We start from the raw sequence: 17144 nt of genomic DNA, 5'->3' as shown, positions 1-17144 counted from the left end.
GGCTCAGCTGTTTAAGGGTCTGCCTTCAGCTGAGGTCATGATCCCAGGGTCCTGGAATCGAGCCCCACATTGGGCTCCTGGCTCCATGGGAAGCCTGTTTCTCCCTCTCCCACTTCCCCTGCTTGTGTTCCCTCTCTTGCTGTCTCTCTCTCTTTCCCTCTGTCAAATAAATAAATAAATAAATAAATAAACAAAAAAGAAATACAAGGATAGTTGAACGCTAGAAAATTAGTCTGCTTCACTACACTAACAGGTTCAGTGGGGGAGGACCCATGTGATTGCCTCAGAATGATGAACACTGCTTGATAAAATTCAACATTCACACATGTTAAGAAAGTAGAAAAAGAAAAGGACTTCCTTAAACCTGATAAAGAGTATTTATGAAAACACAACAACCCAACTCTATAGCAATCACCACCTCAATGGCGAAACAAGAGAAGCATGTCCTTTAAAATTAGGAAAAGACAAGTTTCCTCTCATCACTTCCATTCAGCATCCTACTGAAATAGTAAGTGCAGTAAGATAAGTAAAGTAAATAAAAGGCAAAGAGATGATAATGCCAGAAATAAAAACTGTCATAATTCTCAGCTGGTATGACTACATGGAAAACCCAAAAGAATCTATAGTCTACAAATTGTTAAGTATTAGAAAGTTTGTTTAACAAGGTTGTTGGATATAATACCTAAATTAATATATGTGTCCTCAGAAACAAAATCCAGCCCAGGAAATAGTTAAATCACACTTAACATGTAAATAAACTTTTGGGGCACCTGAGTGGCTCAGTGGGTTAAGCCTCTGCCTTCAGCTCAGGCCATGATCTCAGGGTCCTGGGATCGAGCTCAGCGGGGAGCCTGCTTCTCCCTCTCTCTCTGCCTGCCTCTCTGCCTGCTTGTGATCTCTCTCTCCGTCAAATAAATAAATAAAATCTTAAAAAAAAATGTAAATAAACTTTTAAAAACAACGAGTTAGGAGTAAAAATGAGGATCTGCTGATAAAGCACTAGAAATCCAATAAAGAAGAAGAGAAAGGATGAAAACAGAAAAAACTAAACACGTATTTCCTGAAAATCTTAGAAAGGTAATTCAGGAGGAAAGGGCCAAATTTATCTCACTTCTCAAAGGAAAGAGGCCTACTTGCTTAAAAGATTTTCTGCAGGTAGGTACAGATGAGGTGACCTGGTTTAAGAATGTTTCATGTCTAGGGACGCCTGGGTGGCTCAATTGATTAAGCATCTGCCTTCATTTCAGGTCATGATCCCAAGGTCCTGGGATTGAGTCCTGCATCAGGCTCCTTGCTCAGCAATGAGCCTGCTTCCCCCTCTGCCACTCCCCCTGCTTATGCTCTCTCTCTGACTCTGACAAATAAATAAATAAAAACCTCTAAGAATGTTTATGTCTGATCTGCATTTGTGTTGTTAAGCAGTACACTTTAACAGTCAATGGCAAAAAAACTGTTAGTTATTTTTCTCCCTGCTAAGCCAGACAGAAATGTGTACTGATATACAACCTGAGTATTGCATGTGATCTATTGGCTCTAATACTTTACAAACCAGACAGGGTTCTCCACCCAAATCAGAAAAGACTATAATGTTATTTACACTTTGATGTTATTACACTTTGAGGTCCGAGCTCTAACAGAAAATCATCGCCCACTCTTTGACAAAACAAATTATTCCGACAAAATGATTTTAAATGCTTTGCTACATTTTTACATAAAAATAAGTGTCCTAAGTCACAGCAAGGGTCAGGGTCTGGGATGCCGGCACCTCTGTTACGATAGTAGGGATACTCTCGGCAGGAAAATGGCAGCTTTCCCTGTCCCTCACATGTGCCTCTCGGAGGCTTGAGTCCTGGTACACCTCTCAGTCTCTGGCAGCTTGTTTTGGAAAAACAACCCAATCCATAAGATGCTATGCTCTGGAAACACAAAACAAAACGTGTTTTCACAACTTCCATTACAGTAATTATTAGATATGTCATAATGTGACATTCTATGTCACATTTCATGTAAGTGTTCCAGCCACTGCAGCTGACAGGAGACTTTTAGGAGCAAATCCCTCAGAAGTCACATTTTAAAAAATCATCTGAGAAACTGGTCTAGGATGTATCTTTAGATGTGCATAAATAAGAGACACTCTGCCTGGGGCGCTGTTAGAAACTAGGTTAGGACAGCGAGACACGGAAAAACACATAGACACTGAAAATATTCATATATGCAGAAAGTTACACAAAAATACAAAATAGGAGACATGCTCTCCAAGGAAGGACAAAGGCCTGTAGCTCTCTGCTCATGGCGGAGAGGGAGGTAAGTCATGCATCCGTTCTGGCCTCCAGCCAAGGTGAAGAAGCAGAGCCCCAACCACCATCCTGCCTCATTCTGGGTTCCTATGTGGGCCAAAGAGAACATCCAAGAAGTTTTCCCTAACTTGGAGAGGTCTAGGTAACAAGCTGGCATCTTTCCTCCTCAACTGCTTTTTGAAAATTCTCTGAATTTACATATGATGTTATTTTAGATTGAGCCATATAAAATTGCAATATTGGTAATAAAATATGGTCAAAGAGCAACAAGTTCATATGGTTCAACCTAATATAATCTATGTAACATATATTCCTGTATATCACACATTATCAAAATTTTCTATTAGAGATAATATAAATACAATATTGCATCAATTACTGGTGACCTAAAAGGAGCTCTTTGTTCCATATTTCTAATTTTGAAAAATGTAAGCGTCATTCCACTAACTAATAAGCATGGATCTCCAACTTATCATACAAAATAAATCTCTTTATTAAACTAATGTTACCTGAAACTTCAAAGCCCATTGATGATTTTTTTGTTTTTTTTTTTTTTTAAGATTTTATTTATTTATTTGACAGAAAGAGATCACAAGTAGGCAGAGAGGCAGGCAGAGAGAGAGAGAGGAGGAAGCAGGCTCTCTGCTGAGCAGAGAGCCCGATGCGGGACTCAATCCCAGGACCCCGAGCTCATGACCTGAGCCGAAGGCAGTGGCTTAACCCACTGAGCCACCCAGGCGCCCTCACTGAGAATTTTTAAAGACACAAACTAAAGATCCAGTCAAAGAAATTGACAAAGACTGGCTAAGAAAACCCAACTCTACTCTTAAATTGAACCCCTTGTTACTTCTTTCCATTTGGTTTTCTTTGGCTGTTTTCTTGAGAGGCTTATAAACAAGTTTCCTAGAAACCCAGGCAGATCTTTTCTTTCTTCTATTTTCTCCTAGTTCTTTTCACCTTCTAAATCTTTAATCCTAGCCTATGAACTGCCATATTTTTTTCCAGTTTAAAGGAGAATGGCATACTAATTTCTCCCCTTCCACTGGCACCCCTCTGTAGAGGAAGTTTTGAATAAACACAAAGTAGCTAGTTAAGTAAAAGGCCTAGCTGATTACATTCAGCTTAAATTCTAAATCTTCTAAGGGGATAGTCAGAAAACAGGAACTCTTGCAATCACAAACCCAAGAGGAGATAAACTTGCTTCATTATAAAAAACGAGCTACTCTTTCACTTAAATCAAAATTTATAAAATCACAGGCCAAACTTTTATGTTATTTTTAAAAGACTGTAAGATTTCCTTCCAGAATAAAGCAAGCCCCAAAATGTCTCAGGCAGGTTAGGTCTTCTCCTTCTATGAGTCAGAAGGCAGACCCTGCATGAGTCTGTGGGCCTCCTCCTGAGACTTGAGGTTGGCCAAGCAGATGTCAGAGAAGTGTGCATGTCACAGTGAAGAGTCTGGCCTCTGTATGGAGGAGTAAGAACAAGGGATACTGCGGCCCAACCAGTTGGACCCCACGTGCCACAAACCAGAATCTGGAAACATTTTAGAGCTCAGGATCCCACTCAGTCTTAAAACATTGCTTCTTCTTTCTGAAAGTGGAGAAATGTTATAGCCTTTTTTTTTTTTTTTTTAAAGAGAAGAATCTACATGCTTCTGGGATATCAAAGGGTTTAGATCCTGAACGAACATTCAGATGAACTGAGTGAAAGAATCACATGGATTACATTTGCTGGAAAAAAACACAAGGCTTTGAAAACGGATAGAGAAAGTACCACTAAAACGTGCTGGATTTTATTAAATACCAAATGCCTGAAAAATAGTTTGAAACATCCAGTAAACCAAGAGCATGGCAGGGTTGGCCTTTCCTTAGCATAATCTTTTAAAGGATATTAGTAGGTCCAATTTCATTTCAAATGACTCGATTTGCATTTCAAACATGACAGAAACTAGGTCAGACAAGAGTCGGCACCAATGACAGACTCCACATATACCTGGAATAGCCGTACACCAGAGATCACCACCAAAAGCTTCCCAAGGAAAAAGCGCTGTCTGCAGAGAACAAAAAGCCTGTGAATTAAAACCTGATACACTAACCTTTAGAAATTTGGGGGAATTTTCAGAGTCCAAAGACTCTGTAATGAGGGAAGAAAGCAAAAACAGTTTTGTCAACTTTTGATTAGTTTTCATTTTATAGATTATACCCACGGAAAATCCCAGAGTCTCCTTTTAAACAACGGTTTCAACCCCTTCCCCAACCCAAACAGAAGTTCCAAGATGTCTGTCTGATTTGATGACTTGGTTTGGTTTGGTGTTCTCTGCTTACTGAGGCTGTAGCCCAGCCCAGGGCCGGGCACAGCCATAAGAATACTGGGGACAATTAGTGTGGAAAGAGCCACACCCTGAGATGAAGCAGATGTGCAGTTAGGCTCACCAATTTCAGGGACAGGTGAGAAGACCCGCCAGGCATGCTGCACACTGGGGGGAAGGGAGTGGTCTAGCAGGACAGTCATTCTTTCACAAGGAGGTGCCCTGGGGTCTGACCTCAGGGACAGGGCTTACTATCTCCAGGCTCCAGAGAGAATGGGTCAAGAGAAAGTAAAGTGTCTGGTCTCAGGTAAGTACCTGGAGCACAGAGCTGACACCCACTATCAGAGCTGGACCAATGGCAGATACCACAAAGGCAGAGTCCATATCACATACCCCTAGGGTCCGGGGTCAGGACTGGTCTTCAGACTGTGGCTGAGCAGACAACTGGGGACAGGAAGATTCTCGAAGCCTGGGAACCAGGATGGACCTGGGCAATGGAACCAGGGACTTACAAGCCTAGAGATACAAATGACAACAGACATTGTTTCATATCACACACAGGTACTTGGCTAAAGGAGCAGGAATGTCAGCAGTCAGTCCCCCTTTGAGGTGTGAACGCACAGCCTATTTTGACAAATCTCCTAGTTGAAATAAGAAATGAGTTTTGCTCCAAGGGAAAAATTTTAAAATTTCTTCAGGACTCAGAGGATAAATCATATCTAACACTCTTAATTGCTCCTACCTAAGCAAGACACCAAGCAAAGGGACCTGAGTCCTCTTACAGGATGGATCCACTGGGCCCAACCTAGAGAACGACCAGTGACCAGGCTGGCCTCCAGCTTGGTCAGGGGCAGCACTGAAGGAAGCAGAACCAATCCAACCCATCACTCAGCATCTGTGCTTAATCAGCCTGTGTATACAAAGAATCACTGACCTGAACCAAGGAGGGAAACCCTGCTTATCCTAATTAGTGGACCTGTGAACAGCAGGGGCAAGGAGAAGTTCTAAAGCTAACTCCAAGTAGAAAAGAACTTGCGGTGAAAATAATTATCCCTACAGCAAGAAGTCATCCACACAGAATATGGGGATTCATGTGGGCAAAACCAGCTTTAATACAACTCATGTGGTGAGGCGGCAGCGCACGAAACCAAACAACATGTTACTCGGGTGAAAGTAAATACATAAACCTACAGCGGCTACAAAATGGTAAAGTCACAAAGGTAATTCAGTTGAAAAATATGTATCGAGGACAGACTTCTGATTTCATGGGTCAGGAAAGTGCAGCCTAAGAGGTAAAGTGACTTGACACAAAAACACCCTATGCTAACCGGAGAGCCTCCTCTTTCTCAACCTTCCTTTTGAGCCTCACAATGATATAGGGGCTGAGGAAGCCTCATGGTCATGCCCATTTGATAGGTAGGTGAACTGAAGGTCAGAGAGCTCCCAGCCTTCTCAGGTTCACATTTATAAGGTACAAGAGAGCAGAGCCTCCCTAGTCTGAACCACGGCTCACCACATCAGGACAATGAAAATATCTGATAATGACCCACTCTACCCACAGTCATGCCAGGTCCGGAAAGGGATGCAAAGCCAGGAACAGACCTTACCCTTGGGGAGAGAACAGTTGTGTGCTACTGAATACAAGAACTCCCATGGTCTCAGGCCAGGGACCCTCAAAAACGGGTGGAGCCAGAGAAGCAGAGAGAATTCTCAGCCCAGAGACAAAGCAGGAAGCAACGTGAACGAATGGCCAGAAATGAGCAATGCATAAGAATCAGCATCTGGGGGCGCCTGGGTGGCTCAGTGGATTAAGCCGCTGCCTTCGGCTCAGGTCACGATCCCAGTGTCCTGGGATCGAGCCCCGCATCGGGCTCTCTGCTCAGCAGGGAGCCTGCTTCCTCCTCTCTCTCTCTCTGCCTGCCTCTCTGCCTACTTGTGATCTCTCTCTCTGTCAAATAAAATAAATAAAATCTTTAAAAAAAAAAAAAAAGAATCAGCATCTGGCTCCAACTAAGGAGTGATAAGCTGATACGGTCAGATAAAGATGGTGACAGGAACCCAGGCCAAGGATCCTCCAAATCCTTACTCTGGTAACAGAGACCAATTCAGGAACATTGGGAATCTCAACCAGTCACACCCAACCCACGGTGATCCTGTCAGGTCCTTGCCCCAGCTCTTAAGGAGAACCCGGTATCTCTAGAAGAAGCCTGACCTGCTCCTGCTGGGCCAGCTCATCCAAGCCAACTAGAGAGTCAAGTCCTGACCTACCCCCAGGGACCCTGGGATGATTTTAACAAGAGGACATTTCTGAAGGAGCAAAAAGGTACAGGGAAGAAAATAGGTGTTTAAAATTAAAGCTTTTTCTATTGTCTTTAGGTACACACTTACAAAGCCAGCCACTACATGAAACAGTTCCTGAAATGCCAAGGGGACACGCACCAGGAAGAAAGAGCAATGGGAAGAGGAGCACAAAGAGGCTTCTTTCAAAGAGTGACCTCTGCAAAGGATGCCCCGTGGGCCAGCTTCAGCAGGAGGCCACGGAGGAGCAGCAGAGGCTGTGGCAAGCCCTGAAAGCAGCTCACTAGCAGCCCCTTCCGGCCAAGACGCAAGGACCAGAGAGATCACTGGGGAAATGGAAATGGAAATGCCCAGGCAGGGGAGGGAAAGAGAACACATTAAATGGTAATCCCATTACAGGGTGATCCAGTGATAGTCAAATCCTTAGAGCTGTGCCCAGATCCCTCTGCTGGAATTGGTACCTTATGTGGTGTGGCGAGGAGGAAGGTCTGCACACGAAAGGCTTTGTGTGGACTGAAGAAAGAAGACTCCAGGGGCGGCACAGCTATGGGTAAAATAGGTTCCATGTGAGTCAGTGTAAAATCATGACCACTTTAAGCTGAGATAGAGCCAGGCAGACAAACACCCAGGATGCTTCCAGATCTCTCCTGTGTACATCTGGGGGTTTTATTTCCACTGGAGACCTACATAGATGCAGGGAGCCCACTGCTGCTTTATTAAAAGGACTGTGAGAGGACAATGACCTAATTTTACCATGTCTGTCTCAATTGTTAAGGTTTGGTTTTCATATGGTCACTCAGGTCAAGTTCCATGCTGATCTGCAATCTAACAATCTCATGGTAAATAAAAGGCCACCTCTGACCCAGACCAAGGGAGACTGGTACAGCCATGTTGACATCTGACCTTGTAGTGAGAGCCACTACTGTTATGCCCGAGTTTTCGTGTCTGAGAGACCACCAAGGAGCCAAGCACCGAAGCAATCACACAAGGGTTTATTTGACAGGCTTAAGCTTGGGCCCAAGTATACCCAACACAGCGGAGCAGGGACTTGGACCCCGAGGTGACATGCTTAAGCTTGGACCCAAGTATACCAACACAGCGGAGTAGAGACTTGGACCCCAAGGTGACATGCTTATTAAGCTTGGGCCCAAGTATACCCAATGCAGCAGAGTAAGGACTTGGACCACGAACCAGATTACAGTCAGAGTTTTTGAAAGCAGAGTAGGGGGGGACTCCACGGTGGGTGAGGACAACTGGGATCGTGCATGATGTAAGTCTCTAAGGAATCAAGATCTCCAGGACTTTGAGGGGCTAGCTATCGTTGGGAGAAAGGTTATTTATTACCAATAATAAAAATCTTCGGGGCGCCTGGGTGGCTCAGTGGGTTAAGCCGCTGCCTTCGGCTCAGGTCATGATCTCAGGGTCCTGGGATCGAGTCCCGCATCGGGCTCTCTGCTCAGCAGGGAGCCTGCTTCCCTCTCTCTCTCTCTCTCTCTGCCTGCCTCTCCATCTACTTGTGATTTCTCTCTGTCAAATAAATAAATAAAATCTTTAAAAAAAAAAAAATCTTCTCATGAGACCCTTTAGATGTCTATCAGTGGGCCATATGCTTGGGAATGATTCTCGACACTATCTTGGAGGTTTAGAGATCAAGTTTGTTAAAGTAGACTTACAGGATCCTGGTCGGACCTATTGGGGTAGGGTGTCAGTCAGGCTAGGATTGTCCTTAGCAAAACCTCAAGGTGAGGGCAGTTAAGTCCCCAGGGGAGAGCCACTCTGTCTGTTTCAAGGGCTTGTCAGTAGGTAAGGAATTTTAATGATTTCTTCTGCCTCTGTTTCCCACATCAGCTAAACTTCAGGCAGGATGGCCTTAATTTTCTCGGCCTCCACACTATGTCAACCCTATTCCATCCCAAACCTGCACACATAGAGTATTTCCCAAAATGACATCTCCTGAGCATCCTTTGGCCACAAAGTAAGTATTCCTATGAACAAGTATTTGCTGATGCTTCACAGGCTTATTCCTGTGCTGATCAATACGAGGGGCACGAGAATGTATAAACAAGGACCCCTGGCTCAAAAAGTCTGGAAAGGCAAGGTTTAATTACGTAAGACAAAATGAAGCGCTGAGGGATGGCATACCACTGGCTACTAAAAATCTCTAAGTGCTTTAAGAAAGGGAAACCAAGCAAACTGGAGCCAGTGAAGAAAGATTTGTGGGAAGAAGCCAGATTTGGACTTATCCTTATACAAGGTCTGGACCCAGATTAAAAAAAAAACAAACAGAGAAGGAAGGACTTCAAGGCAATCCAGACATCATCCTTGACCTAAAGAAAGGATTGTGAGCCAGAACAGCTCATAAGGGGGAAAAAAATAAAGATTTTTTTTTGAAAAACCATCCTGAGACTTCTGCTTCTTTCAGAGACAGAGCAACAGGAACCAGACTTACTCTTTTATCTGAACCGCTCAAAAAAAGGGAAAGAAAGAAAGAACAAACATAGGAAACAACTGTTTTCAAGACACTGAACCTAAGGCAGCAAAGGTCAGTGACCACCCCCTCTCCCGACACAGGAAACAAGGTGAGTCTTGCAGCAGAGCCAGCCAACCCCCTTGAGACCTTCCAGGACAGAGTACAGAGAGTGGAACTGAAGCAGAATCTAAAGACTTCTTAAGTAGAGTAGATGGAATTAAGAGTCCTGGAGGCTAAAGCAGCTAAGCGCTTTGGGACAGAGCACTGGAGAGGAGCGAAATATACGGAGAACCCTGGGGGTCAGTAGGCAGAGACTGCACTTTCGAATGGGTACTGGGCAATGCCTGTGGGTAAGGAGACTACTCAAGGCCAGGAAAGAACCACTCAAAAGCATTAGAAACCTTCAGTAATAGGGCTGGGAACAGTGCCTGTTCCTACCCACCAGATGGAAGAAGCTCCTAGTCCATGGGGCAGTGGGTAGCGCTCAGCAAGGTCTTGCCTCAATTGTGGGGAACAACCAGTTCTAGAATAAGCAAGGCTCTGGACTCAATCATAAAAGCAAGACCCAAAAGAATCAAACTGATTCCAAGAACTTGACTAAAAGCTCAAGAACATTTATAGGAATACAAAAATATCCAGTATCTATCTCAATTTAAAAAAAAAAAAAAAAAACTATCTGAACTCTACCCAATCTACAAACGGCCAAAGAAGGAAATGCAGAGAAAAAATAAGCCATTACTCTCAATGCATGAAGCCCCTTCCTGACTCTGCAAAGGGAAGCACATGGCTTCAGCAGTACTGTTGTCTGGGTTCAGAAAGCATATCAATGTGCAATCCCCTCGGTGACATTTGTGACATCGGCTACCTTCATTTAAGGAATGTTGTTTGAGAGGTAGTGCAGTGAATCTTTTCCCACAGCTTTCTAAGCTAAGGCAAGTCCTAATTACTCCGTTGTTTTTAAGGCTGAACAATTTAAAATAACTGAGGCACTAATTCTTCCTTTTACATTTTTAACGCAAAAAAATTTTATGTCATGAGATACAATTTTATTAGAAATGTTCATCAGTTTACAAATAAACTGATTATTAAAGATTTGAATGATATCTATGAATCTTCAAGATAAGTTTAAACAAGTAACTTGTTTTACATGTGAATCCTTGACAAAATGAACACTGTCCCTATTTACCTCCAAACAATGTCCATTAAAAATTTTCTTAAAATATTTTAATAAGATTCTGAAAGTATAATGCATTTTTTGTCAAAAATTCTATTTTATGAGAAATTACCTTTGTACAGATCTGTTTCATAAGATAATTTACTTAGTTTTAATAAAAATTTCTCTATTGTATTATTATTTATCAGTTTCTATTTTAGAGAGAATATGAGACATGGTACCTAATCTGAGTTCTACCAAAATTGTTCTCAGGATGCCTGGGTGGCTCAGTGAGTTAAAGCTTCTGTCTTTGGCTCAGGTCATGATCGCAGGGTCCTGGGATCAAGCCCCACATCAGGCTCTCTGCTCAGCAGGGAGCCTGCTTCCCACCCACCCCACCCCACCCTACCCCGACCCGGCCTCCTTCTCTGCCTACTTGTGATCTCTGTTTGTCAAATAAATAAATAAAATCTTTACCCAAAACATTGTTCTCAATTTTAGAAAATGTTCATTTTCTCAGGGTACCTGGGTGGCTCAGTGGGTTAAAGCCTCTGCCTTTGGCTCAGGTCATGATTGCAGGGTCCCGGGATGGAGCCCCACATTGGGCTCTCTGCTCAGCAGGGAGCCTGCTTCCTCCTCTCTCTCTGCCTACTTGTCATCTCTGTCAAATAAATAAATAAGTAAATAAATCTCTCTCTTTTTTTTAATGTTCATTTTCTATTAATCTCAGGAAACAAACAGGGTTGCTAGAATGGAGGGGGTGGAGGGATAGGATGGCTGGGCGATGGACACTAGGGAGGGTATGTGTTGTGGTTGAGTGCTGTGAATTGTGTAAGACTGATGAATCACAGATCTGTACCCCTGAAACAAACAGTATATTATACGTTAATAATAACCAAAAAGATAAACAAACTGCCAGCCCAAAAAAAAAAAAAAAAAGGTCGTTTTAAGATGACTAACTAAAACTGATCTTCACAATCAGATGACCACACATTGTGGTGTGCCCAGAACTACCATACCTACTGTCCTTTTCAGTCTCAGAAGTGACCCAATTTTATTTTTTTAAATGACACTTTTTTAAAAGATTTTATTTATTTATTTGACACAGAAAGAGAGATCACAAGTAGGCAGAGAGGCAGGCAGAGAGAGAGGGGGAAGCAGGCTCCCTGCTGAGCACGGAGCCAGATGTGGGGCTCGATTCCAGGACCCTGAGATCATGACCAGAGCTGAAGGCAGAGGCTTAACCCACTGAGCCACCCAGGCATCCAGGAAGTGTCCCAATTTTAGAAAGGTATTATAGGGTAGCCCATTCATAATGGAAGTGAACACACTATACTTTCCAAAGTGACCTAATCCTCAAATACAACCATAAGAAATGATTTAGACTAACGTACCCTAGAATCAAAAATGAAATCAGAATGCAGGCCCAGAGTTTCCAGACTGCCTATTTTCTATATGGCTTTCTAGGTATTTTTTTAAAAAACTGGAGGGAGAACACTCATAATTGAAAATGCCCACCCCTCCCTAGCCCCTAACTCCTGGGTATAAGGTAGCTTATTAAGTCCTTACCAGCTGTTTTCATTCCCTTTCCTTGACTGTAAGATTTCCCAAGGGAACTTCTAAGATTTTTATGCCGAGTCTATACCAGTATTACCAATTACATTCAACTATCTGGCACTCAGAAAAAAGAAATAAATGAAGATCCCCATAGGCTAGGACATTCTGCCCTCCACTCCTGTGATGAGAATCTGCCCACAGTAACGGGAACAAGGGGCTGCTGAACCAATGGGAAGACCTGTGGATAGAACTTTCAGATCTCAGATAGAGCTATGACCTTTAGGGGACAGGCAAAACGGGGTAAGGCTCCTTAACACCTTCTACAAAGAAACAAGAAGGAATGGAAAGTCACAGAAAAACAGTGAGGAAATAAGTAACTGTGTTTACCCAAACAATGAGGATGGCGAAGAGGAATGGTAGCCCACTGGAGTCTCCATCAGTGACACCCTTATGGATGTCATCATGCCCACCAGCACATACCAAACAGATTTATATAAATACATACCGTACTGTGGAGGACCGTCTATATGAAACAATGGGTTGTGCAAGGGGTTTTCCAAGGCCACGAGACCACATCCAATTTCTACCTTATAGGATGACTCTGGAAACTGACCCATGCTCAGATGAGAGTTCACCACCAATCTGCATCCCTAAACTTATCAGCAAAGGCATATGAAATCAAGGGAACCAAAATTAATGCCTCAAGGAAATGAGGAAGGTACAGCGGCACATAAAGAGGGCAAGCATGAGAAGAGCAAGGGCCTCCTACAGAAGAGGTAGCAGTGACTCAGGGCAAACACACCCTGCTATCAGGATATCCGTGTTAGCCAGACTCTTGGACTGGGGAGAAGAACTGAAAGTCTCAACTTTTTATAACAATGGCACCCATTTTCTTTAGAGGTAAAAATACTGAACTCACCAAACACACATGTGTGGGCTCCTGGTTTGCCAGTGTGAGTCTCTAATATGCAGGTCACTATGCTTCTTCTATTAATTATGTTTATACTGCTGGTGGTCCATAAGTACAAGGCTGGGCATTCACCGTGCCCAAATCTCCCAAATAAAACTATAACCAGTCTTCAAAATACTGCCTTAAAACAGGATCCCATCTAGGCACAACAGACCACTGGTAAGTGAAAGCTAGGTGGGCAGTGGGCACTGTTCAAGAGCTGTGGGGGTAAAAATAAAAGCTATGCCCAGACCTCCACAAACCCAATGGAGTCACAATGTATACCAGCCCATTTCCAAGGAGACGTGCGCTCTTCCCTTATCAGAGAAACTCAACAGCCAAAGGGCAACAAGAAGACTGTGTTCCACCATCAGGTAAGAGTAACTAGTGCTATCAAAGAATGTAAGTACAAAGACCCATCTGGTGGACAGTCATTCTACACTGGGCGGAGAGAATCCATGGAAGCGTCATGATCTCCATGACAATACTTCCATCAGGTCTGCATGGGAACAGGTCCACTATCCAGGAGAACAATCTGCCAGCCCCACAGACCTGAGGAGGCATCTAATGCCAAGAGAAGAGCCAGTCACATCACTTACAGAAGTTCCCTGGAACATGAGGCTACAGAAATGGAGATCAGCAAGGAAGGAAAATGTCTTTCCAAACTTCCAGGATAGCAGGGGGTTTCTTTGATGTGCTTTGTAAGTAACTTAAATAGAAGTCCACTTGTTCATAATGAATGAGGAAAGTCTGATGATGCCCTTTGAAAGGAAAGCTAGTCTCTTCCAAAAGGCCAAAAATATCCCTAAGCAAATGGGGATTTTATTTATGGTGTACACATCTTTCCCAAGTGTCCTGGTCTTTGGAAGGGAGTCTAGGAAATAACATGCTCTCTACATTCCTCAGTCTCTCTTGCAAAGCCTGTGAAGACTCAGAGTCTGAGCCAGTGGCCTAACAGAAAGCACATTTTTCCTAGAGGCAGCAAGCAGGAATGGCTCCAGAATTTCTATTTAGATGGGGCTTGGCTGCACCAATCCAGTGGAAGGAAGGCAAGAGGCTTGTCTTGAAGCTAACTGTGTACCACAAACCCTTCACTCTGACTTACGTAACACACATACTTTGACCAGCTGGCCGGACTGAGGGAGACCCAGGAGGCGGAGGGCTACAGATCCCATAGCCATTCATAGGCCCACCACTGTTGTAGATGAGAGGGAACTATACCTCTATCCTAACCAGAGTGCTAGGAAAGACTGTCCTCTAAGACAATACTACTCAGAGGGAGGGCAACAGACCATTGTCTGCTCCAAACTGCGCCAATCTGTAAGGATGTAAGTACAGACCACAAGAGTGTTCAAAAACTTCTAGAGCAATCTGATGTTGCCGTGCATTTTTTTTTTTAAAGATTTTATTTATTTATTTGACAGGAGAGATCACAAGTAGGCAGAGAGGCAGGCAGAGAGGCAGGCAGAGAGAGAGGAGGAAGCAGGCTCCCTGCTGAGCAGAGAGCCCAATGTGGGACTCGATCCCAGGACCCTGAGATCATGACCTGAGCCGAAGGCAGCGGCCCAACCCACTGAGCCACCCAGGCGCCCCTTGTCGTGCATTTTTAATGTATTGGTCTCCAGTATCAAACATTAAAGACAAACAAACAAACAAAAAAAAAAAACTAACAAAAATACCACTCTAACTAAGCAAGCCATCCCTCCACTTGACTCTCCTCAGGCATCCAGGCCCAGGAGGTGAGATTCAGACTTTAAGCTGGTCTGTCATGAGTGAGGACATGGGACAGGGGAAGAGGACAGGGAGAATGGGAAGGGGTAACTGTGGTCTCATGTGATCCTCAAATATCGTTAAGTTCCCTTGGAGTTTACAAGAATAGGAAAGGCCCTAGGCAATCATGAATGCTGGAAAAGATCAAATAAGTCCATTCTACTGGGAAATAGAAAAAAAAATTAGCCAGAATTTTGAAATGAAACCAAAAGATAACTGGGCTCTCCCTCAACATTGTTGTGGAGCACGGTTTAGCAAGACCAACCTTGTTCTCGGGGCATACAGCTTTGTGTGACTTACCCTTCACTACTGATTACGGGTAATCACTACTTCACTACTTCACTACTGACTACTGATTCCAGACCCAGTGAAGTCTGAAATCAGAAGACTGAGAACCTGCAAGTTACTTCTGTAGAAACAAAGAGGCATTCCCAAGATTATGGCTGGATGGCCACTAATCAATTTGTATTTACCTTAGTGCCCTTAATCCAACATTCGTACCTGACTGTTCATTCCCACCTGTCTCCTATTGTCTCCCCCGATTCCACTGCCATCCAGCTGGCTCCCTCACTTATGAGTTAAACAATTCCTGATACCTAGTCACTATTCATTTGTAGGAAAATTAGGTTTTAACTTTTTGAACATGATAATTCAACTATCACTATGAAAAACTCAGTTTTTCCCTCTGGCTCTCTCCCTCTAGGTAGCAATGGATACGTCCTATTTACCTGAATAACAGCATAAAATTATCATGTGAAACAAAGGAGAGACACAAAGAATCATTTCAAATGAATGAATAATTTCATTTGAGAAAAAAGTCTTAAACTGCATTCCTCTCTTTAGAATGAATAACCAATATGCCAGTGATCAGTAAAATCACCTCCCTGTCTATAGAAACATTTTTATTCATACAAACTTTACTTCAACAGTAAATGTACTTTCTTGCTCTCTCTAGATCAAGACATTTCACTACACAATTAATTCTCATATGGTATTCCCATAACATACCCAAATGAGATAAGGAGAAAGGGTTGTGGAGATAAGAAAGTTCACAGTTTACATTTAAGATTTTAGTTATTTTATTCTCCAAGTCCTAGACAATTTACATGCATCCATATATGAATGTATCTACATGCAGGCACACATATTTATACACATTCCTTGCTTTCATTGTAAATTTTCTCATGAAGAGTACCAAAGAAAACCCCCTTTCGATGAAGACCAGAGGTCAGCAATATATACCACTATTGTGTCAAGATGTTCACTAGACTTCCTTGATAGCAGTTAAACCCTCTAGGCTTTAAATCATTGCTGTCCAACAGAAACAGAACACAACCCACAGATAAGAGGCACCAATATAATTTTAAATTTTCAATACATTATATTACGTAATTAACATAAAATTATTAATTAGATATTATACCATCTCTTTGTAATAACTCCTTGAAATCCACTGGGTATTTTAGATCTACAGCACATTTCAGTTGGGACTAGCCACATTTCAAGAGACAGAGAGAACGCCCCATCTTCTCCAAGCTCCTCACCACCTTCTATGTGCATGGCCCATAATGCCCCAAGCCCTGCCCACTCATGGAAGAGTTGGCTACACAGCTAGGTCTGTAAAGGTGTCCCTTGCACCACAATCCTCATACAGACACACTCACAAGACCCCTGTCCTGTGGGCCAGTATCTAGGTGTTCTGCGATGGTGCCTAAGTCTTACAGGAAAGTTCTGTCCTGCCTCTGGCGGCTGGATGTCAGGTTCCTGAGGACCAGCAGGTCACTGAGAAGGCCAAAGGAAGGAGCTCTAAGAAGCTGTAAACCTTTGGTACTCTTATTCTCCTGGCTAGAAAGGAGGAGGATTAAGATACGCGTACACGCATGCACACACACATATGTGTTAACATGCACTTTAAGACTTCCTGTGGCAGGGAGCCAGGTAGTATAGTTGGTTAACTGTCCAACTCTTGGTTTCAGCTGGGGTTGTGATCTCAGGTTCGTGAGACCAAATGCCGTGTTGGGCTCTGCATGCAGCTTGGAATCTGCTTAGGACTGTCTCTCCCTCACCTTCTGCCCCTACCCCCAACATGCGTGCACACACTCTCTCACTTTCTCAAATAAATAAATCTTTAAAAAAAAAAAAAAAATTCTGTGGCAAAGTTTACTTGTCCAGAGAGAAAAGAATCAGCTCTAAGATGCCCCCTCAGCAGTGGATCAGTCTCCAACTGATCCACTAACAGATCCACTAACAGGACTAACACATGATGTCTTGAAGAGGCCTTCTTGTGAACACACAGCCATCAGTTCACCTTGAAGGGACCATTAATGCTTTCAGGCAACCAG

The 17144-nt window shown here is 43.2% G+C and overlaps 1 protein-coding gene across 3 annotated transcripts in view; it reads right to left on the bottom strand.

The window, feature by feature from the left end:
* DTD1 (D-aminoacyl-tRNA deacylase 1) overlaps positions 1 to 17144 on the bottom strand; it is a 179096-nt gene that overhangs the window by 40979 nt on the left and 120973 nt on the right. Inside the window, exon 5 of one of the 3 annotated variants that reach the window (XM_032351516.1) lies at positions 7304 to 7447. The exons of the other annotated variants lie outside the window; for them this stretch is intronic. Within the exon in view, the coding sequence (XP_032207407.1) occupies positions 7319 to 7447 (129 nt within the window). The 3' untranslated portion in view covers positions 7304 to 7318. Of the gene's footprint in view, positions 1 to 7303; positions 7448 to 17144 lie in introns of those variants that run through there. 3 annotated transcript variants of the gene reach the window in all.

Source organism: Mustela erminea, chromosome 7 (assembly GCF_009829155.1).
Source record: "Mustela erminea isolate mMusErm1 chromosome 7, mMusErm1.Pri, whole genome shotgun sequence".
NCBI classification, from domain to species: Eukaryota; Metazoa; Chordata; class Mammalia; order Carnivora; family Mustelidae; genus Mustela; species Mustela erminea.
Note: the sequence above shows the minus strand (reverse complement) of the source record. Positions and strands in the feature narration are given on the sequence as shown.